The 24,654-nt window shown below is 31.7% G+C and overlaps 1 protein-coding gene across 1 annotated transcript in view; it reads left to right on the top strand.

Annotated features, from left to right (window-relative positions):
- LOC145331192 (uncharacterized) overlaps positions 1-24,654 on the top strand; it is a 51,663-nt gene that overhangs the window by 20,602 nt on the left and 6,407 nt on the right. Inside the window, exons 3-9 of the mRNA XM_080175814.1 lie at positions 14,558-14,610; positions 16,420-16,509; positions 22,043-22,147; positions 22,492-22,811; positions 23,144-23,308; positions 23,870-24,054; positions 24,462-24,518. Coding sequence (XP_080031940.1) covers positions 14,558-14,610; positions 16,420-16,509; positions 22,043-22,147; positions 22,492-22,811; positions 23,144-23,308; positions 23,870-24,054; positions 24,462-24,518 — 975 coding nt within the window. The remainder of the gene's footprint in view (positions 1-14,557; positions 14,611-16,419; positions 16,510-22,042; positions 22,148-22,491; positions 22,812-23,143; positions 23,309-23,869; positions 24,055-24,461; positions 24,519-24,654) is intronic.

Raw genomic sequence — 24,654 nt, 5'->3', positions numbered from 1 at the left:
GTTTTTTCTTGATGTAAACACAATAATTGGCATAAAATCTATCATCCTAAACGTAAAAATCAGATATAGAATCCTTTTTAGAGGAAATATAGTGCAAAAAGTAACTAAGACATTTTTGCAAAGTATGAAAATCTAAAGAAAATAGTTGTTTTTGATTTTGATATACATATCAGATAAATGTATATAAAATTAGTGATCAAAAACTAAAAAATAAGCTATAACTTTTTTCAAACTTTTTTCAACCCTATCATTGATTAAAATGCACTTTTAGGTTTACTCATTACCAAAGTTGCACATAAAAACTCTTTTTATAAAGTTATTAAACAAAATAAATTCAAATCAACAATTAGGCGTTTTTTATAATGCAGTAGACCATTATGTAGTTGTTTTTTTGGCCTTAATTCTGTTTAATTACTTCATAAAAAGAGTTTTTATGCACTACTTCGGTAATTCTTAAACCTAAAAGTGCAATTTAATCAATGACAGTGTTGAAAAACTTATAACATGTTTTATAGTTTTTGATCACTAATTTTATATACATTTATCTGAAATGTATATCAAAGCAAAAAGAACTATTTTCTTTAGATTTTCATACTTTGCAAAAATGTCTTAGTTACTTTTTGCACTATATTTCCTCTAAAAAGGATTCTATATCTGATTTTTAAATTTAGGATGATAGATTTTATGCCAATTATTGTGTTTACATCAAGAAAAAACATATTTTTTGTTGCTATACCTTTTTTCATCATAAAATGTGAGAAACTGTTTTTTTCATATATAGGGTGAAAAAAGTAACACTGAAGAAATTTTTTTTGCCTTAAGTATGTTCTAAACTTATAGATAAACATATTTCATAAAAGATTTAATTATAAATAAGTCATTTAAGGCAAGAAATTAATTTTGCAAATTAACATTGCAGATTTTTGCAAATAACTTGCAAATATGATTTCTGCGGATTTTCTAATTTACATAGGCGTTTTCTATGTATATTCCTCTTTCCAAAAATACCTCACTTGTCAAGATTGGATAAAAAAATCTTTGTGGTCGAGATTCCATAACTGTGCTCAGAAAGATAGGTAAATTAACCCCAAAATTAATCAATAATTTTACAAAAAAAGAAATAATTTAACCTGTACTTCTGTTTTTTTTGATATTTACTTGTAATGTAATTCTAAATTATTTTAATTTTCTTTTGGTCTAACAAAAAAACGAAATATAAGTATCCGCTAATTTATCATTTTTGAGACTTTTTTTAGCTTGTAAGGGATGGGATAATATCAACCCCCTTCCCTTCTCTTCAAAATTGCAGAGTTTTCTAAAGAAAAAAAAATAGATATAAAATTTCAGCTACTTTACCTATATTTAACTGTACCTTGCCCCGTGTGTAAAGGATATGAAATGAAATGATAATTAACTGCCAAAGGCATATTTAATCATGCGTTTCTATCTATAGCAAAAATAGAGTTTATCAGCCGCAGTTTTTAGTCGCAGCAAAATTTTGCAGTCAAAAATCACAGCAGCTTTATTCCAGGGATTTAAAGGGATAAGACAATAGCCGATAAATTTATAGAAAACCTCAAATGATGATACACAAACTTGCCCCTTCAGTAGATTAAGATTTATAAATTTGATAATATAACCAATTAAAATAACAAAAGAAAACGTTATTATAAAACTTTGGGGACTAGTGTAATAAACAGCCCATTGTCCCATCTCTATCTGGTTTGATTTATATATACAATTTTCGCAGCAGTCGCTCTCTTTCGAATAAATATATAGCAGCCAATATGTCCCGTGTTAAGCCGCTTTCTTTTTAATGATTCGCAGTTGTAATTAATTATTTTAAATGATGGCGTCGTTTGCCGAACCCTAGATAAATGATAGACAAATTGAGCTCTATTGAAACGGCACAATAACATAAACCTTTGTTAGAATTTAATCTTATTCTTATAAACCTTTCAATAACATTAATGGAATTATATTATCACTTACTTGGTCCTTCGGTCTGTCAGCCATGCAAAATATATAAACAATTATTTTGGAAAGGATTCGTGATTTTGTAATTTAAATTTTTTACATACTCTCTATCTTTTATGACCAAAGTACAGCTCTTTGTCCGTTTGTCTATCCATGACTTTTTGTGCTTCGCTACTTATTGTCAGCCTTGTTCATTAAGATATATAAGTTTTCCGGAATTTTAATGTTAGGGGGAGATTTGAAATCTGCATCAAATTTTAAGGATTTTTTATGAAATTCGTTTTTTGTATAATTCTTTATCTAAAAGCGGAAATGCATTTTAAGTTAATTAATTTTGACCAATAGGATAGGTGGATTTTAAACTACCTGCGCTCTAATTGGTTGAATGATGTACGACATCCAATCAGAGCGCAGATTTTTTAAATCCACCAATCACAGATGCCAAAATTAATTAACTTAAATTGCATTTCCGCTTTTAGATAAAGAATTATAGAAAAAACGAATCTTATAAAAAATCCTCAAAATTTGATGCAGATTTCAAATCTCCCCCTAACTTTAAAATTCCGGAAAACTTATATATCTTATTGTTCATATTAATTTTCACCCTGTGTTAATAATGGCAACAAATAATTATAAGTGATATGAAAAATGTACAATTTTCTCAAGAATTATGATATTTTGATTTTATGACTGATTATTCAATAATCTATCCATTTTAAACAAGGATGATAACATTCATAACAATAATGTCAATTCATACATGTACATTTATAAAAAGAGGAAAAATTTTTAAACTTTTGGCTTAAGTATCCCGAATGACGTCATATTAGAATAGTCCATTCCTTAATATATAACGTCATTTGAGATACTTTGGCCAAAAGTTTTAAAATTTATCTCGTTTTTTTATAGGCACTAACAAGAGCTTCCTAAGTTTATCCCTTTTTTCATAAGTTGATAAGCTTTATTCATAATTGCTTTAGAGACAAATTGTTGATTTATAATGACTCAAATTATAGAAAACCTTCGCTTTTTAAATATTATAAATGTGAACATTCAAGGATGGGAAATTTTAATCAATTTACCTACATAATTTTTTAGTAATGAAGTTACTCAATAATTCTCTTTTTCTGTCCGTCCGTCCATCAGTCAGTCTACAACGCTACTGGGGGGATTTTCTCTGCTGTTTTTAAAGATAGACAGCTGAATTTTTAAGAGAAGATTCCTGTGACTTATGCGCATCCAATATATAGATTGTTTTGTCCATCTGTCTATAGATCATCTTCAAAATATGTAAACGTTATTCTTTGAAAGTTTTTTGATCTTTCTTGAGTTTTTGCATAATATCTCTCTTTTTCTCATTGTGATAAGAACTTAACATCTGTTCTATAAATCACTTCGCTTCTTATGGATGTTGCCATCCTTGTTAGCATACAAATACTGAATAAGAAATGTCAAACAAGGAAGACAACATTCATAATTAACGCAGCACAGATAGTGAAATGGGTAGGAAAGACTTTTTTTAGATGCATAGCATCTTTATAAAAGTATCCAGTTCCCTTACTCATTCTAAAACCGTTTTTCGGTCTTGCTCTTAAAATCAAATATTTATCATTAAGGGCCAAAGGAGAGTTTTAATTGTTGTTCTATTGATTTTCAATTGCAATTTGGAACTGTTAGGCAATGGCAGCCATGGAGAGAGATACCATTGGACTAGTGTTTATTATACTAGTCTCCAAAGTTTTATAATGGCATTTTCTTATTCGTTTGTTTAACGACTTTGGGGACTTTTGTTGAATTTGATTGGTTGGTTCATTGGGCTGAGTGTCCAAAAGTTTGAACTACTAATTATAATCTACAGAAGGGATCATTTTGTGTATCAACATTGGGGATGTACATCAATTTATCGGCCATTGTCTCATTACTTTTTATAATTTAGATCCCTGAATTGCAGAAAATTTGTCATTGGTGAAAAAGCGGTTGGCTCCTGCAGAATTTTTCCAATTGCTTGCTGATTCGAATATTTGATGGAATCAAAAAAATAATTCCTTGTAATTTGATAGTTCGAAAATTTTTAGTACGAACAGACATATTGACATATATTGAGTTAATAAAGTTGTAGTATTTTCATTACTAACTAGCAAGAGACAGTGCAATATGGCACCAAAAAAATGACAACATTTAATAAAGTTGGCCAATGAGAGGCCGGTATACTCTGTAATTAACCAAATGTAAAATTTATACTTGCCTCTCATTGGTTATTTTATCGTATGGCGTCATTTTTTTGGTGTCATTTTGCGCTGTCTCTGGTAGCAACATATAACATATGTATTTTATATAAAAGTTAAAATAATTATATTTTGATTATTTCTTAGGTATGTTATAGAAACAAATAGTCATGGATCTTAAGGGATAAGACAATGGAAGATGAAACAATATACATCCCTAACGTTTATAAATAAAATTACCCAATATGAAGAGTAAAATTATTGGTTGAAAATCTTGAACGCTACAAGTTTGGAAATAACCAATCAAAATCAATAAAAGTTTTAGAATAACTTTTTGGTACTTTGGCTACTGAACATTAACTGTATAATTCACTTTTTCCGTTTATGTGTCCATCGTTTTTTTTTACTACTTATGTATGTTGTCATCTTTGTTGTTGTTATAATCAACTTAAGTATGTAGACTTTTTAATATTATCAGGAAATCGTTTTGTTATAACATATCATCAGTGACCACTTTTAGCCTACATTAACCCTTTACAGTCGGGCCCCTTGCCGCACCTTAATCGGTCGGGGGGGGGGGGCGTTCAACGCCCCCCCTAATTATCTCAGTTCCTATTAGAGCTAGAGGGCTAATTTTTATTGTGCAAGTCCCCTGTTTGATAATGAATTTCCGACCTTTTATAAGTCAAAGTCAATTTTCGCTTCCTTCACCCTTTTATTTAACAACCTTTGTTTTAAGGTCTTTTTTTATTTAAAAATTTCAAACGGCTGTAATTTTCTTATTTTTGAAGCTAGAAGAAAAATTTTTTCCCAGAAAATGTTTATTTTTATGTAAATTTTACATTAGAAATATCAAAATATAAATTTCAGCGGCCGCAGCTGTACTTGGCAGCTGCCAGCCGCCGCAGTCGGCGGTCGGCGGGAAAACGGCGGCGGATCTTCATGAAATTTTAATACGTTATGTAGACATGTAAGAAAAGCTAAAGTTTAAAATTTGAAGTCTCTAAGTCAAAAATTGCGGCCACAGGAGCCTTTTAAAGATTTCTGGAGACCTGGAGGATCAGGACCTGCAGGATCATACCTGGAACCTGAAAGTGACTTGAATACCTGTATTTCATATAAGGAGGTACTACTAGAGGATTTTTTAGTATTTTGGTATGATAAAATGCTTTGTTTTAGTCAAAAAATATTTTTGCTCTTTACCTGGATGACCCTGCCAGGTTTGCTGGCATCCTGTGCCCGCCAGGATGGAGATATTCAAAAAATTCCAACTCTCAGTTATGTGTCATACCCATACTTAAAAAGTCAAGCAGTTTGGGCTCTTTATCTTTCACACACAGAAAATGAGATAGAAAAAACCGGATGGGGGGGCGTTCAACGCCCCCCCCCCCCCGACCGTTAAGGTTTAAATTGCAACTATGTTCTCTAATGCATAATATTTTTTTTTTACAAACATATTTCCCCGATTTTAATCTAGTTTTGATTTAAATTAGTTTTCACCATAGTGTCAGAATTGTAACCAAATATAATTAAGATTTCCCTGTTAAACCTGGAAGTTTCTTGGTAACATACAATTTCAATTATGCATGTGTAAGTCGGTACAGGGATCTAAACGGATAAGACAATTGCGAATAAAATGATATACATCCTTATTGGTGATACACAGTTTAAAATTAGTGGCTGAAACGTTTGAACGCTCAATTTACTGAATCAACCAATAAAAATTAACTTAAAGTCAACAAAGTTGTTAAGCCAACGAATATTATAAAACTTTGAGGACTAGCGTAATAAACACACCATAGTTCACTCTCTCTCTTGTTAATGAATGTAGCATAATAAAAGTAGTTAGATCTGAAATATTACCAACACAGTGTTGTTTTGATTACAATAATATGTCAGCGACAAACTTTTTTGTATAAAAGCCATTTAGTCGACAAAAAAATAAGAATCAATGAAGAAGATGAATTAGAATATTACTTATATCAGTTATGAATTTTTTTATGAACTTTTAAAAATTTTACACCGAAGAAATGTGGTAATCTTAACAGGGTGCTGACTGCTGATATTGTTAACTTGAATTAGAGCAGCCTTGACCAATATAAATAATTGTGTGTGAGAAATCACTTCCGCATATCAATATACATCTCTTCTGGTGCTTTTCCCCCTTCAAAGAAAGTAGTGATATCGAAATGAAATATCGTATAGTGTCCAATAAAAATGACGTCATACAGTACAAATGACCAATGATAGGTCAATATATAATTTACCATTGGTCAATTACAACGCATACTTGCCTATCATTGGTTATCTGTATTGTATGACATCATTTTTTATTGGACAATATACGCTGTTTTGATAAGAATTTCCCTCCCCCCTCTTTAAAAAAAACTAATTTAGAATAAGGGCGAGGGGAGAGCTGTGGTAATTTCTTCTTTAACCCTAGAATCTATGGGGGTGGAGGGAAGTGGACCACTTCCCCCCATTTTTTTAAATAAAAAAAATTTGTTGGGCGGTTTTTTCGGTTGGGTACCCCCCCCCTTAAAAAAAATAATATAAGCTACAATGCAAAGGAGAACCATATTGGTTTAGCGGTTAGCAAGATCCTATGGTACAAACAGACAAACTCACAAATATCCTGTTACGTTTATATAAGGAATGTACCCTTTTCCACGAATATGAACATTATGCAGAAGTGAAAGGACACTAATATAGTTCTTGTAAAATTAAGGCAAATAAATAGATTTGGTTAGTAATGACAATAACATAATATATTTTATGCCAAATTTTGTCATTCTAGAAGCACAGTTGTTACCATTATTAGAATTGGTTACAGAATAGTTTCTTTACAACTATAATAGCGTCTACGACCCTAGTCTCTTAGGCTAGAAAAAACATAATATATTTTATGCCAAATTTTGTCATTCTAGAAGCACAGTTGTTACCATTATTAGAATTGGTTACAGAATAGTTTCTTTACAACTATACTTGCGTCTACGACCCTAGTCTCTTAGGCTAGAAAAAATCGCTTGAAACTAACCAAAGACTTCTTTCTGAAATTAGAATGGCCTTAAACCATTACTGGAGCTATGTAAAGCGTGCCTATAAAAGAATTAGTAGAATACAGTAGTTATTGAAACCTTAAGCTTTAGACAAGAAACTCTTACTACTTTATAGTAGGGTGATATGTTAGTACGTCCGTTGCTATGCTAATGGATCTAAGTTTGTTATGTAAAATGAGTAACCCACGTCTAGAGCGTCGTTAGGGAGGTGGTGAAATCTAATGTCGGCTCTAATCATGTTTTAAATCGTAGAAAATATGATGATTTTTTTACATTCTCAAATTAAAATACGGAATGTCGGAAATATTTATTGCATCCTCATAAGTTTTAGCCCTCTTAGATATGGTTGTGCACCTTATTTCTCTAAATAAAGCGAGTGCAAGGAAAAACTTTTTTGACATCTACGGACAAATGACATTATAAAGAAGCTACGCGGCTAGAAAATAAAACACAATTTATAATCTGTAAGGAATTTTATCCCTAACCTTGGGAAATTTTCTTGACATTTTCAAATACAACATTATTTTCTTTATGTTGTTTTAGTAGTATCAAAGCTACTCTATAATTTGGTCTGTCAGTTTATCGGAAACGTTTAGGGGAACCATGAATTGCCATTTAAGATAGACGGCTTATTTTCGTGAAGATTTACCATGCCAATGTGCTATTACTATATATTACTTACAGAAGGACGTAAAAACTGCCCCTACTTTTAGAAAAATCTTTAAATTTTGTAAATTATTAGATTTTAAATGATGTTAAAGTTCAAGGGTTATATTTAGTTTTATATGCCAAATTAATGACTTAAAAGGTTACATAACATTATTATACCAATCAAGGATTTGTAAAAGTTTTCTGAAAATGAGAAAAATCCTATTACAATGTTAATGTCGACTTAATAAAATATTTGACTATCGGCACTATCCTTTATGTAAAGTAGTAAGATTTCTTTTGTTGGTTTTAGACTTTTTTTATGCCATCCACCCAACCTCGAATGCAGGTCCCCTAGATGCTAGAGGCGAACCCAACTGTAAAAATTGCAAAATGCTACTTTGATCCTATTATTTAAATATAATATTTAAACGTCTCTGAGATCTTAACAGTCAAACAAAGAATATAACATTTAACTACTCTATTATTTAGAACTCTAACTCCTTGCAGTAATTAAACGCATGAACGATTCTTTGATAATAATAGCCGTCAATTTAGACTTATAATAGGTCAAACTAAGAAGTTGTCATTATAATTGTCGTTGTATCATTTAATATCCTTTGATGTACATGTGAGTAGTACATGATATTGTGTTTATCCGTTACCTAATATCTATAAAACGCTGTTCTTATAGAGTTATCATGTTATGTTAAGACGCTATGCACTTAGAATCTAGTAGGTCATCATATAAAGAAGAGAGAAGCATGCAAAAAAATAGCCTAACAACAATCTTAAACCTAAATATAAACTTAAAACAGTCTATAACTATCTCAGAATGTATATGAAGCTTTAATATAATGATTAATTTAATCAGTTCTACGGTTTATGAGATCTGATTATGACCAGCTTGGACATAACTTTTTTCCCCTTATATTTTCCTGTGATAGATTTTCAGTGTTTGGATGAAAAAAGAGCTGAAGATTATTTTCAAAATTATTCTCCTTTCCCTACATGAATTATACATATATGCCTTTAGGCATTGATACTATATACAATTTATAAATTTAGAATGAATCTATTGCAATTTAGGAGAGTATTCCTGACCGTTAAGGGATAAAGATCTTTTGTCACAAACAGGCTTTAAATTAATAATATTTTTTTCTTATTTCTTACCATTTTTTCATTTAGATCAATTAGTTGGATAAAATTTAACTTAAAATTTTCGAAATTTTAATCTAAATGTTAATTTGTTGATCTATATAGATTAAAGATAATATAATGTCTTTTATTTTCTATGCCATGTGCAAAGTATGTTATATACGAAATTTGGTGTTTACACGATAAAACAAGGATTATTACGTCTGGTAGCAGCAAAGCTGTTTATAATAATAATTGAAATATAAGGTCAACCATTAAGAAAACTAAATGTTGAAAAGGGAGAAAAAGAAAGGAAATATTTGGCTTGTCATATCCCGATTAAAGTTCATGCGAACTCCTTTAAATTTGTCCTTTGAGGAAAGGGTAGTAATGATAATAAAACAAACTAAGCATTATAGACAGACAGAAGGACGGTCACAAACACTTTTAGAGTAGCCGTTGAAAAAACAAACAATTACATTTTGTAAATAAAGTGTTATATCTGGATTTTTTATTTATAAACCTTTGTGTTTACGTAACAATTTTTTTTTTTAGTTGGTAATTGGTATATCAGCCGCCTGGCCCTATAAGCCTCAAGGAAATCAACCTTTTGCAATGCTAAAATCAACTGGAAGTCTAAACCTGACAAAACAAATCTTAAAGCACTCAAACGGGTGACGCGCGACTGTCGAGCCCTGGGTATTATTATGAAAAATACTTCCATTCATAATTATATTATTTTATGGTTTGTTTTGCAATTTTGTGGGCTAACTTTTATTATCCTAACAAATTATTTGTGACCTTGATATCATTATTGGTTATACTGCTTCTATAACATATACAATACATTCTATAAGAATCAATAGATAAATTGATAAATAGATTGTCCTGTTTATTAGCTCGTTTTGGTCCAAGCTTTTTATTTTAGAGAGGAAAAAATTACCAAATGGGAAATTAATCAATTTTGAGTAATAATGTTAAAAGAAAATTTACTCCCCCCACCCTAAAATACCCATAGGTGTAATTATCCTTTTGAAACCTTTTCTTGTTTGGATGGGTATATTAACTCACAATTTATGTGTTAAAGGTAAGATTTAATTTGTAAAACTATAAGCTTCGAACAATGGTTACAAGTGTCATTGCACTAGTTATTAAGGGGACATAAATAATACATTTTTTTAAATATAGAAAACACATAGTGTCCAATCTCATCAACCAATATTTACAAAAGGGGAAATATTTATTATTTATTCATTTGTTTATCATTTTATATTCCTAACTTCTTCCCTTTTCCCTTATATTATTGTCCATTTTTCCCTGACAAATTTATACATACAAATTGTCGGTCAACTGAAATAAATTTCCTTTTCGAGCTCTAGTTTCCTAAATTGTACAGCAGATAACCCAATTATTGCAGACCCTATTTTTAGCGACTCCGGTCAAATGGAAAAACGATTAAATGTATAAACGATTTATACATTATACATTCACAAATTTTGATTTTTTTTTTTAAATATGAAGCTTTTTTAGCTAGTAGCAAATATTGAGATAGGACGCGGAAGCTACGCACACTTTCGGAAACTAAATTCAGTTCATCAAATTGTCCATACAAGTATTGAAACAAACTTTACTATTATCACGTAATTTTAGGCTTATCATAAGGAGGTTCGGAAAGTGTCATGTGTGACGTCATAATAATACGTCTAAATCAATTTCTTCTTTAGGGGTTTTCTTTCCCATTTGAATCCTTTTTAGATGTATTTTCATGACGTCACACATGACACTTTACGAATCTCCTTACCATAGTTTAAGTACAGCTCATACTTATTATAAACTTTTTATTTTTTTTTCTGAAATCTTTATATCTGGGGGGTAATTAATCGTTGCCCCCCCCCCCCCAGCACAAATATGTAAAGCCAAATCTTTAGAAATAATTGATTTTATACCTAATTATCTATTCATTATTTTCTATTTATCTATCATAACTCACTATTTATCTATCTAACTATATATCTATCCAACTATCTATCTATCTATCCATCCACTGCGCTATCTCTCTATCTTAACCACAGAATAGTTAACCTTGACTGGTGTATATAGTAGAATCTTTATTAAGGTCCTGAGATTTTACCAGGTGGCACGCCAAGGATTCTAGGGATAAAACAACAGATTTTTTTTTACAAAATTTATTCTAAAAGAGTCTATTTCTATACCACATAACACCCCCCACCCCAATCTCTAACTGGTAAATTTTAAAGAAAATGAAAATTCTTTACTGTGATTTTTTTCAAAGGTGGGTTGAATTTAACCTCAACCAATCAAAAAAAAAATCAGCCCTGTTTCAATATTATGCTTAAATTTAAAAAAAAGCTTATAAGAGAAGCTTTATTTTTGAAGTCTTTTCGTCTATACATATATCAGAGGAAAGCATACCAACCCTCTGAAACAAACACAAATTTCCTATCATTTTTTTCAGTTCCATTTCATCATTGATTGCACTAAATAAAATCAATAAAATCATCATTCACAGAACCCAAAAAGATCCAACGGTTTAAATGAACATTCGTACGTTATATTAATAATTATAGAGGTGCTATGCTTACCAAATTGTACCTTCTTATTACAAGAATCATCACGCAAAGATTAAAATCGATAGGGTGATTCCATCGTTATATAACCGATAATAGCTATCCGTTACAGACGGACTAAGCGGCCTTAAATGTCGGATATATAAAAAAAAATTCATAAGATTGCTAATTTTAAACTTTAATTTCAACAACATATTTCCCTTAAATTCGTGTATTGGTCATTTCATAAATATAAAAATGTGTGTATGTGTTTAAGATAAAAGACAATATGTTTGTTTTTAGTAATTGTTCTTTTTTTTAATATGTGTTGCTTGGAGCAAAGCTGCTAATTCATTGGATTTGTCTGTTACCAAACACTAAAATAAATTAATATACACACAAACATACAATGAAATAAATATAGATGGATAGATACACAAATAGACTTACAAACATAAAGGCAGGCAGATAGATAGACAGGCAGAGATATAGATAGATAGACAGACATATACAGACAAATAGATAGATAGGCAGACAGATAGATGGAGAAACATAAAAAAAACAGATAGACAAACCGGCAGAGAGACACTTAGAAGTTTAGATAGAAAGATAGAAAGAATCATAGGCAGATAGATTGCAAGACAGACAAAAAGACAATGGAAAAACAGATAGACTGACAGGTATAGAAACAAAAAGACAAACGGAATGACAATAAAAGAGGAAAAGAAAGAAACAGACATACATAAAGACAAACAGACAGAGTTACAGATTAATTATCTACAGATAGCCTCACAAACTGACCAATAAACAATTAACAACCCAACTAAGAAAAAACGTAGTTTTAAAGATGAAAATTTCTTGTTTTTTGTTCTGATACTTAAAATGATATCACCCTTGCTTTAGTGTAATAAAAATATTGTCTGATCTTGAGACAAAAGTCATTAAAAAGAAACAAAAAAAGGATTAAAAAAGCTGGGAAGAGAAAAAATGGAAAAAAAATGGAAAAATGGCAAACACCTATTAGTAATTATGCTAATTCTAACCTTCCAAAAAGTTGTAAATAGTTTGTTTATTGATAAATTTGGAAAAGATAAACTTATTTTAAATACTTATTTACCCGAAATGATTTATTATTACCATAGTATCAAATACTTTAATAAAGCGAACCTTGTGGCGGGGTAAAATAGAGACCCTCCCAATCCCCTAACCTCCTATGAATTAATCAATAATGATTTTTATACATTTATATTCTGATTATTCAGTTCTGACACTCTACAAGTGCCAATGTCTGTTTGTCTTATCATTTCATAGCTGGATGTTTTATTATCATTTTAGCCCGCTGCGAGTTTCAATTTACTAAAGAACATGAAAATCTGGTGTAACATCCAAGTGATAATAAATCTATTCCAATGAGATAGGGGGAAGTTAAATTTTTCAATATTATAAATATAAGCAATTAATTTATACTTTATAGTTAAGGTTAAAATTTAAACAAGGATAAAAGCAACTATGAGTTGCGAAGAATTTAATTTAAACTAATCATATTATATAAAGTAGTAAGCATTTTTGTCTATCCCGAAGGATCTCGCTAACCACTGAACCGATATTGTTCTCCTTTACAGTGAAGCTTCTAATAGGTCCAGGGAAGGTTTTACACTATTTCGGGGAGGTTGTCTTCACCCCCCTCCCCCCCAAAAATTATTTTTTTTCCATCCAACCTTAAGTGCCCCTAGAGGCTTCTTGGGGGGGGGGGGGGGGGGTGGCCGCTAGTATATATATAAAGGTCTTACTGCTTCGTAAAGAGAATCATTAAAAAAAATCAGATCATCCTATTATATAAAGTAATAAGCGTTTTTGTCTGTCCCGAAGGATCTCAATAACCGCTAAACCGATATTGTTCTTCTTTACAGTGAAGCTTCCTATAGGTCCTGGGAAGGTTTACCACTTTTTTGGGGGAGGGTGTCATCACCCCCTCCCCCCCAAAAAATATTTTTTTACTTTTTTGAAATTCAAATTTAAAATGGAGCGAGGTCGATTTTTCCCCTTCCTACATTGAGTGCCCCCTAGAGGTTTCTAGGGGCGTACCCGCTAGTATTTCAAATACTGGTCCCATTTCCTATATTTAATGTTTTTCTAGTATGGCTTCGAAACAGATCAATATCCGCTGGATTGGAACCACTTCTCATCCATATTGAAAAATCATGCAGTATTACAGACAGTTTTCCGAGAATAATAAAATAAAAATATCAATAACAGTTTTCGGCTTTCGAGGCCGTCAAAAACTGGTTTTGGTCTTATTATTTTTCATTTTAATACTTGCGAAAAGCTATCTATAAAGGACATGCATCCAGCTTAAGTTATACAATAGATGTTAATATACCAGAAGAATCTACACACAAAATAATGCAGTGGCCTAACAAAGCGCTTCGAATTGATTTACAATCAGGCGATTTAAGGTGTAGAGAAGTTCCGATACAAAAACTATTAACAACGTACTACGGTTTCTTACAAAATATATAATTAAACCGCAAAATCAACAGATGTAAAAGTTGTCATAAGATACAAACAAATTAAAAATATTTGTGAAAATTCAAATACTGTGTAAATTGTATATTTTTATGTTTTGTTTGATAGGGCGGGAGGGGACATTGGGCTTTTTATTACGCTAGTCCCCAAAGTTGTAGAATAACTTTTAATTATTCGTTGGCTGACCAACTTTGGTGACCTTATTGAATTTTGATTGGTTGGTTCATTATGTTGAGTGTCCAAACATTTTAACCACTAATTGTAATCTACAGAAGTGGTATTTGTGTGTATCATCTTTTGGGATTACATCAATTTATAGACCATTGTATTATCCCTTTAAACCCTTCATTATAGCATCAACTAAAATACAAAAATATATTTGGTATTGATTATTATCATTTTAATGTATTTATTTTAGGGAGGATCCAGGTATCCTGAAACTGTGCCACAATCTGGTGCCAGATTAGACAGGTATCATTTCAGTTCAACAGATTCTATCCTATATATTGGGGGATGAGTGTACAGAGATGTTAGTTTGATAAAGTAGACTTGGGTTGAGATAGACAATAGCTTTTAAAACTAGATTGTATCCAATAAATTTGTCAATTCTTTTTATGATTTGTTTGGAATCAAAAAGTTTAGGATAGGTCGTAAAAGTCAAGCCTTCAGTTTTAATTTTAAGTTTTTTAAAGAAAATACGATTTTGGGTGAGGGATTTTTTTCATGGGGCAAGAGTTAGGGATGTTAGACGATATCAACATTGGAAAAATACCTACACTCCACAAAAAAAATTCGTTTACTCTTACTTTTTAAATCTAAAATGGAAAGTGGAGGGCCGACTTTTGTTCTCTTACCCAATTTCTAAAAAAAAACAGTACAAAATAAATTATTTTTAAATAGCTTTAGCAAATGACATGATAAGAACAAACAAATATTTAAGTAGCGTTGCAATATATTTGTATGTTCACGTGATGAAGGGGACCCTGTGCCGACATTCAATTGGGTCTTTAAATATCAGCCAATAGCGTCTGAAATATAATCACAGCCAAGTTGCTACAAAAGAGCATAGAGCAATTAGAAAAAAGGTTCCAAAAACTGTATATACTTTTATTATACATTTATTAGTGCAAGCTAACATAAGCTAAAAAGGGTAATAAGATAGTAGCAACACTTGCTGATAGAATATTAATTATTTTGACAAGAGTTACTTTAACCTAACCTAACGATTATGTGAGGACAAAAAGACAGACGAACGGACTTACTGACCAACATTATCTAGTTGTAATGTAGCTGCGATACTAAAAAAATACATAAATTATGTATGACATAATAATCTGTGTGCTTTTAATGGTTTTATTTGTGTAATAATGTGAGAATTTATCTGGCTATAACACTATAAAGATTATAGCTTTTGTAGCGCAACTACTCCAATATAAAGATCTGTACTTTATGGATGGATATGTTGAATGGCTGTAACGACTATTACAGTAGAGACCGTAGAGTCAAAGTCCTAATTTCCTTCTTTAGCCCATTTCTGTAGTAACCTTTGTTATTAGATCATTTATTACTTGAAAAATTAAAACAACTGTATTTTATCATTTTTAAGGTATATTTCTTGAAAATATTTTGAATTTTTACGAGAATTTTATTTTATGGTTTCCAAAACACAATATTTCGGCAACAGCTGCATAAAAGCTGCATTTTAATGCAGCTGCCGGCAGCCGCAGTCTCTAGATTCTAAATTACTTTCACACGAGCCATTTAAAGTTTGCTGAAGACCTGATGGATCAAGTTATTTAAAAAAAAAGGGGAAAGGGCGATGTTTTTGTGCTCGACTTGAAACGTTGGGGGAAACTGTCTATCCTTGTAATAAATCAAATTGACCAAATGTTCTCGATAAACACTGAACCAATATGGTTTTCCTTTAACGGGTAGCATATCATAGGTCCTGGACAGATTTATAACTATTTTGGCGGAGGGTACCACCACCCTCTCAAGAAATTTCGCCCTTAAAAAATAATCCCCCCCAAAAAAAGTATTTTTTTTTATTTTTCAGTTAAAACTACTAATTGAAAGTGGAAAGGGTGTTACTTTCCTCCCACTCCTTCCAAGGGCTCTAGAAACATATTATATAATATAATACAATGAGCTTTCCTGTCTAAATTTTTGGGATAGACACACTTTTGTGAGATTAGTGTATGAATTTAAAAACTATGAATACCGACCTATTCTATCTAATCTTTGGTTTCTTTCCTAAACTAATTGTACTTTCTGTTTCAGATATTTTACCGACACTGATTGGAGCGAAGCAGGCTTTGATGGGTGGGGCATGAAAGCAGACACCCCAACAGACAATCAACAAGTTTTCAGGTAGATAGATAGATAGATAGATAGATAGATAGACAGACAGACAGACAGACAGACAGAAATACATACTGATACATATATAAATAGAGAGAAAGAAAAATAGACAGACAGACACACATACAGACAGATGGATTGATAGACAGATATATTTGCAGCTTCAAGTAGAAAAACAAATTGCTACACTTCACCAAACAATTAAGAACAATTTTTGCATTGTTCTTGAACAAAGTGTATACTTATATGTAGATTGTAGAGATTTGATTCTTTATATTTATAACTCTCTATTTTTATCTATTTAACTATCTATTCTAAATTACAATTGTGGTTTTAGTTGTGTAATTTATGTTACCTAATTTTCGCAGAATAAGAACAATAAATGTAGAGTATAGATGTATAATCCAGATAAATACCTGGCCCAAGTGGGGAGACTCTTTGCATCTGCTTACATTCTTTACAATGCCTGAAACTAGTAATCTATCTATGTATATGTATGTATATATAATCATATTTATGCAAATGTGGTTGTAGTTATAATAAATTAGTTGAGCTAATTTGAGGTGGGAACACGGAAAATAAAGTTTCCTGTGTACATATAAGAATCGGGAAATGGATTATTTTAAATAAATAAAATCCTTAAATGTTAAGTGTTGGTTGAGATTTCCGATCACAAACTTTGAGCAATGGTTGAGTTGACACCCGTCAGACAACCAACTAACTTTTTTAAAAAATTGTCTGGTTATTGCGTCAACATAAGTATGTAGTGATAATGCCATTATGATATTGCTAAGTCAACATTTATGCCGATATTAAGTCAGCTGCGACTTCTTTTATTTAAGCCCTACTTTCGACATAAACCATTGAAACTCCATAAAAAAAGGTATGGTGATTTGGGATGGGGGGATTGTTTTTATCATAGAAAATTTCATCTTGGATGGGTGGCGTACCCTCATCAAAATAGTTTTATAGTTGTCTAGTGGTACTATATTGTTCAGAATACTTTTCCTTATTTTGAACATATTGTGTATCATAGCCAGGTACACAAAATTTGTATTTGAAAACAGCGTATAGTTTTCAGTAAAAAATGACGTCTTACAATACAAACGACTAATGATAGGCCAGTATCAGTTGTAATTATCCAATTGTAAATTGCATACTGGCTTATCATTGGTCATTTGTATTGTATGACGTCATTTTTATTGGACACTATACTCTGTTTCTTTGTATTTGTATTAGTAAGTCAGCTAGAATAATGTTTACTTTTTAAAAATACATCAGCTTTAAATAAATCAGTTTTGATTTGAAAAGAGCTAGGAATTAGAGAAAAAGTTATTTGATTTTAATGGAGAAAAAATCTTTATTTTTACTGTTAAATGATAAATTTTTTTTATGAAACATTCGCCTGAAACACCTCCAAAAATATTTTAACAAAAAAAGGCAAGTAACTAAGGCTACACGTTTTGAGAGACCAGGCCTTATACAAATCCAATAATTATGAAAGATAAGATCCTCCCACCCATGCATAGAAATCTATTTATGTATCTGATTATAGAAGGTTTATTTATAGAACATATGATCCATTTTGGTGTAACACTCTTATAATTAAAAGAACACTATTAATTTTATTTATATGCAAGAAAACTGTACTTTTCTTTCAAGTACCCTCCGAATAAAAACACCACCCCCCCCCCCCAAAGCCCAACTTTTATATTGAAAGTAAATTAAAAATAAATTAGATAATGTTTTTTAATACCAAGTTGAAATAAAACTTAAGACAGAAACCATTTACATTTACATTAGATTTGTATGTAATAAATAATAGTTTGTTTCTCCCTTAGCCTTAATGATGCCCTAACTCTTTCTTTTTATTTTGTTTTAAATGAAAGGAAAGTCAATAGGTTAAAACTTTTATTTAATTGTACTTTTCTTTGATGGTTAAATCTTATTTGTTGTCTATAAAGGGGTACTTTTAAAATAATTGTTTAAATTGATAAAAATCTTAAACTTAACTTAAGTATTAACTCTATAGAAGCAGGAAGAAATTACTTTGATTTCTTAAATTGCTGCACGACTTTATTAAACTTACTATCAGGGATCTTAAGTGATAAGATAATGGACGATATAAATAGCATATATGTATTACTTTTATAGATTACTAGCGGCTACGCCCCCTAGAAGCTTCTAGTGGCAATTTAAATGTTTAGCTTTTTGTTGCATTCAAGGTTGCGTAGGAGTCTCTTTCTACGATACCTCGCAATGTTACGTAGGAGTCTATACTTAAAAAATAAATTTCGATTTAATGTGATTTCTCTTGGGGGGGGGGAGAGGGGGGGTGGTACCCTCCCTCAAAATAGTTATAAACCTTCCCGGGACCTATGAGAAGATACCCTGTTAAGGAGAACCCGATCGGTTTAGTGGTTAGCGAGATCCTTCGGTACAAACACACAAACATCCTGTTACTTTAGTATAAGGATAGTTATTGGTTGAAATGTTATAAAACTACTACTATTTAATCAACAAATCAAATACCCAAAGTTTTGAGCTAACGAATAGAATAATTATACAATCCTTCTCCCTCAAGGATGATAACATCTATGAGAAGCGAAGCTTTAAACATCATAAATAAGGAGAGAAGGGAAAACGATGATAATAGGAAATCACAAATTATTTTTAGTTGATCATTTTGATGTCGTTTGTTGCATGACTAACGGACTGACTAATGAAGTAAATTGTGTATCTTATGCTAATTGTTATATTCTTCAAAAGCATCACCATTTTATCGTAATAGTAGCCTAGAAAATCACATTTTCCCCATAACGTTACGAAAGAACAGACAAAGTGAATTATAGAGTCTCTTTTACTAAAAGCATTATTATTATTAAATCTACTTAACTAGGCAAACCATATACATTAACATTACTATATGCCCTGTGAAAAATAGGAAATAATATTCTTCCTTTTAAGGAGCGCAGCTTTATATGTATGACTTTTGGCAGCTATAACCTCAGTACCTGACTTGTGTGATACAAACATATAAACATAGAAATCGCAGAAAGCAAAACGCAACTAAGTCATAGACGTATATTTCATCTAAATTAAGCTTTTAATTTATCTGACAGCTATAAGTAAAACATTGTCAAATGAAGATTAAAATTTCAAAAGCGATAACATTGGAGTGGGGGTTGGGGGATTGTTCCCCCTGGAGCCTTAAACCCGTTCCCACCCCATATCTTGTGTTTTTTGAATATCCTGTAAGGAAAAAAAACTATGGTTTTTTGATAAAGGGAAACACATTTTGTTTGATGATTGTACCTAGTTTTAAACCTCTGCACACCATTTAAAAATCTATGAAATTAACCTAATTTTTTTCACAAATCTCACACTCCCAGGAAGGAAGTGGACAATGGGCTGTTTATTACACTAGACCCCAAAATTTTCTAATGGCGTTTTCTTATGTGTTAGCTTAAAAACTATGAGGTCTAACTTTAAATTTTGATTGGTTGGTTCATTAAGTTGAGTGTTCAAACGTTTTAACCACTAATTGTAATTTACAGAAGGTGTAATTTTGCGTATCATCATTTGAGATACACACCATTTTGTCAGCCATTGTCTTATCGCTTTAGATCCCTGCCGCCCTCCTCTTCAACTAATGTACATAGTTTCCTTGTTTATTGCGCGCGCTAGGAAGAAAACCGGATTTAAAGATTTTTATTTGTGAAAGAAACAATTATGTCTAAATTGCATTACCCTACCACATTGACACCAGTTGTAGAAGCAAAGCTAATCTATCATCTAATCCTTATATAGAGTAATAGGATGTCGCATACTGGTTGATCTTAATATTTATGCACCCTGGAAAGATTACTCATTTTTTTTGGAGGGGTGGGGGGGGGGGGGGGAAGCCACTGGAGTATATTTGCACAGAGTAGCGATACCTCTCTACAATTTTTTTTTTTTTTTAAATTCCAATATAAATAAAAAAAAACATTCACCTCAGGTGATTGAAATAGAAATTTGAAAATCCCTTACATTATTTATAGGTAATGAAGTTAGTTATGAATGCCTATAAAAAAACTAAAATGGCCTAAACCCGGAAGTTAAGGGCAGCTTTACTAATGTAAATAATTCTATAGGGGCCTTGAGATGGAAAGAAGTCTATAGCTGCATTTTCTTTTCTAGGGTGATTTCTCTTGAGAGGGTGGTGGTAACCTCCTTCCAAATAGTTACAAAGCTTTCCAGGATATATAAGAAGCTACATTGTAATATCAGTTTAGCGGTTAGCGAGATATTTCAGTACAATATAAGGATAATAAATTTTCCTAAAAGCTTCGCTTTTCAAGCATTATATTCCTTGTTGATATCTTTTTTTTCTCTCTCTTGATTTCCCCCACCTCTATACCAGTGCAGTGGTTAAAGACATATGTCATGGAATCATTTCTTTCCTCTGAGCTTAACACGGAAATGGACATTTTTTCGACCAATTAAATTTATGATAACAATGGATATAGAATATACCTAGATATTATGAAAGGTGAAAATTGTCGTCAATTTAGGTTGCTAACATGGACATTACTTATTGGCTATTTCGTTCTGCCATTAAACAGCAGTAGGAAGGGGAGGGGATGGGGTAAACGGGGTGGATGGGGAATCTTTATTTTAGCCAGCAACAAGTTCTACTTTATTAAAGTACATGATATTCTGGTGTAAGATCTAAGTAATAATAAATTTATTGTAATTTCTCAACTTTTACAATTAAACATCACCTATCTTCAAATAAGCTTAAAATCTTAAAATTGATTTCTTATAAATTATAATTGTTTTACATAAAACTGATACTTAAGCAAAACCCTAATATGAAACTATGTACGCATTCTTTACTTTATCTAGCACTCTTAAAAGTATGACAACGAAAAATTATCTGTAAAAGCGAAGCTCAGCTTATTTAACAAATAAAAATCAATTTGACATTTTACCATTTCATACAATAATAGTTATCTATCGCAACTTTCCGCGGATGTTAAAATGAAAAATTATAAAATCAAAACCATGTTTGTTAGCTATAGGTGGCCAAAGACCCTTTAAAACCAAAATGGTTATTTTAATATTTGTGGAAAATTGTCTAAAATACGATGCTGGTTATAATCCTGCAATTATTGAATCGGTTTCCAAGACATACTGGAAAAATATTTTTTATAGTGAAAATAATGAGAACATGTGTGACGGAATCAATTAACAAAGATGCAATATAAATAGATAGATAGATGGATAGATAGATAAATAAATAAGTAGATAAATAGATGGATAGAAAAGCGGAAGTAGGGAGTACCTAATGTTCAAAGATATAAAAATAATGTAACTGAACAAAGTGTCTTAAAAATCAGCAATGTGACGTCATAAAAATGAAGAAATGGAGGAGAAGTGGGAAAGAAAACCCCCAAAAAAGAAATGGATAATCCCTCATTTTTATGATGTCACATAGGTGATTTTTGATACACTTGTCCAGTTATAAAATAATTCCTAAATTAAATCTTGTTTTTAGGGGAGACATTGGGAGTAATATAGAAAGATCCTTAACAAAAGAAGAATTACCGACCAGAAACTTTGCTGCAGAACCTGTAATAGCCAATAGAAGATTCTACTCTAGGAATGGATTTAATGTACCTTAGGATCTCACAAATTGCTTAATTATTGCATGGAAATACATATTGCTGTAGATTTTTAATTAATTTCTTTTTCGTTCTTTCAGGGGGGGGGGTAGTTTCAAACTATAAAAAGTTTTTATAAATTTCCATAGAATTTATGTTTTAAATTGATAGAACATTTCTTTTACTTTTATTATAGCAGCTACTTAACTATTTAATTCTATGCATTAAAGAAGTTTCATTTTGTGTATGTTCAGTTTATTAGGATCCGTAAACAGCTGAACTTTTAAATATTTACCATGGACATAAAAAAATATCTAAAGTTATTACATCCAAAACTCTTTAGACCTGACGGGGGCAGAAATCAGTTTGCTGCACGGCCACCAGTTGTCGACAGTGTTGTCACTACGGAAAATGGCGGTTCTGCTGACCTACCTAACCGGTTTTCATCCACCTCAGAGGACAGTGAGGCCATTGCTGTTGAACGCAGGGAAGGTCTAAGAAGCCGGTTTACTATTGCTGAAGCTGAACCATCTAATGATGGCAGGGAGCGGATGCTAAACCGGTTTTCGGGAGTTGGCAACACACCATACGGTGATACGGAATCAGCTGTTTCTGAAGAAAATGGCGACAGACGGAATTTGGGTTTTGGCGCCGAAAATTCAGGTAAATAGATTTTTATTTTAGAAAGAAATGAATATTTACACAAAATAGCAGGGTTCAAAAGAGATAAGACAATGGCCAACAAATTGTTCTACATCTTTATTGATAATACATAAAATTACCCCTCCTGTTGATTACAATTATTGGTTGAAACGTTTGGACACTCAATTAACGTACCAACCTATGAAAATTCAATAAAAGTCCCATAAGTTGTTAATCCCACGAATAAAAAAGCGTTATTAATGTAGTGAACAGCCCACGTATGCTTCCTTCCTGCAATAATTAAGGTGATCGTTATGTTATACCTTGTATTTTTCTATTTTTTCATATTTTAGGACGGCAGTTGTACAACCGAGAATACCAATATCAGCAAAGGCGAAGATTTGATTCACAGCCGGCTGTTGGCGGCCGGAGGGTTGAGGCAGCCAAGGCAGAACTTGGAAGCGAGGAGGCGGGTCAATATGCTAGGAATAAGAGGCCTAAAAGAGTTAGATTAGCAGGTAAAAATTGGTTTTGCACAAGACAATTCAATAATTGCTTTTAGACAGGGAGGAAGGGGACATTGAGCTGTTTATTCCACTAGTCCCCAAAGTCTTATAATAACGTTTCATTTTTGTTGGTTTAACAACCTTGGGAACTTTTATCGAATTTTTATTGGTTGATTCATTCATTAGAGTGTCCAACCATTTATCAACTAATTGCAATCTACAGGAGGGGTGATTTTGTGCATCATCATTGGTAGTGTACATCAATTTATTGGCCATTGTCTTATACCTGATCCCTGGCTTTAGGATAATATTGAACCAGATATCTTAAAAGATAGGACATTACATGATAAAATTATATATTACAAAATACAATTCTTAGACGGACAAGTTTTGACACTATTAATGTTTTTTTAGCCAACGAATGAGATAAAAAGATATTTATAAAACTTTGGGTACCAGGATCCTCCAGACTGTATGTCTGTATGTCCATAAGTCTTTTATAAAGTTTATTTTCTTCATTAACCTTTCGTGATTATGAAATTTTAACAGGGTTAGAAAGATTTTTTTTTTCAGGAGGCCGACCAAATTTCGGAGCAGATCAACAATCAACGGACAACCAGCCGACAAGATGGCAAAACAGAGAGTTTGACAACTCAGACAATGTGTGGCAGACAGCAGACAGAGAGACAGAGGGTGTCAGCAGACAACAGCTGAGGTGGCAGAACAGACAGCAGTTTGTGGATAGAGAGGAATACAGGGTAGGTTTGGAATTTTTTGGAATGGAGTGCTATAGAAAGTGTCATTTTTGACGTCATAAAAATACGTCTGAAAATGAGGGATTAAAAAAAGTGGGAAAGGAAACCTCTAAAATAGTTGGATAATAGACCTATTTTTATGACGTCATCGCACTTTCCAGCGCTTTAAAATAATTTGAGAAGAAACGGAGTAACCTAAAATAAAAGTTAATATGAAAAAAATTTTAACTTGGAAAACAGTTATTAATCATCAAAATAATTGTCCAAGATTGGGATTATGATTTCCAGTAAGGCTACGAAACCTTATTTGAAGGAAAAAAAACTTAAATCCAGGATGAGAGGGAAAAAAATTTAATTCACAACCTTTTTTAAATGAAAATTTAACACTTATTAAACACGTTTACTTTCAGATTCCTGTGCGAGAAGAAACCTACAGACCAGCAGTACCCGCCAGAAATCTTATCAAGGTTTGTGATATTTTTTTTTATGCACTTATACTAGCAGCAATGCCCCTGGAGGCCCATAAGGGCACTTGGGGCAAGGTTAAGGGGGAACCTTCTAATTTTAGTTTTAGTTTTGAAAAGAAAAAGCAAAACTTATTTG

This window comes from Acartia tonsa, chromosome 11, assembly GCF_053477335.1.
Source record: "Acartia tonsa isolate MP-2025a chromosome 11, ASM5347733v1, whole genome shotgun sequence".
Taxonomy (NCBI): domain Eukaryota; kingdom Metazoa; phylum Arthropoda; class Copepoda; order Calanoida; family Acartiidae; genus Acartia; species Acartia tonsa.
Note: the sequence above shows the minus strand (reverse complement) of the source record. Positions and strands in the feature narration are given on the sequence as shown.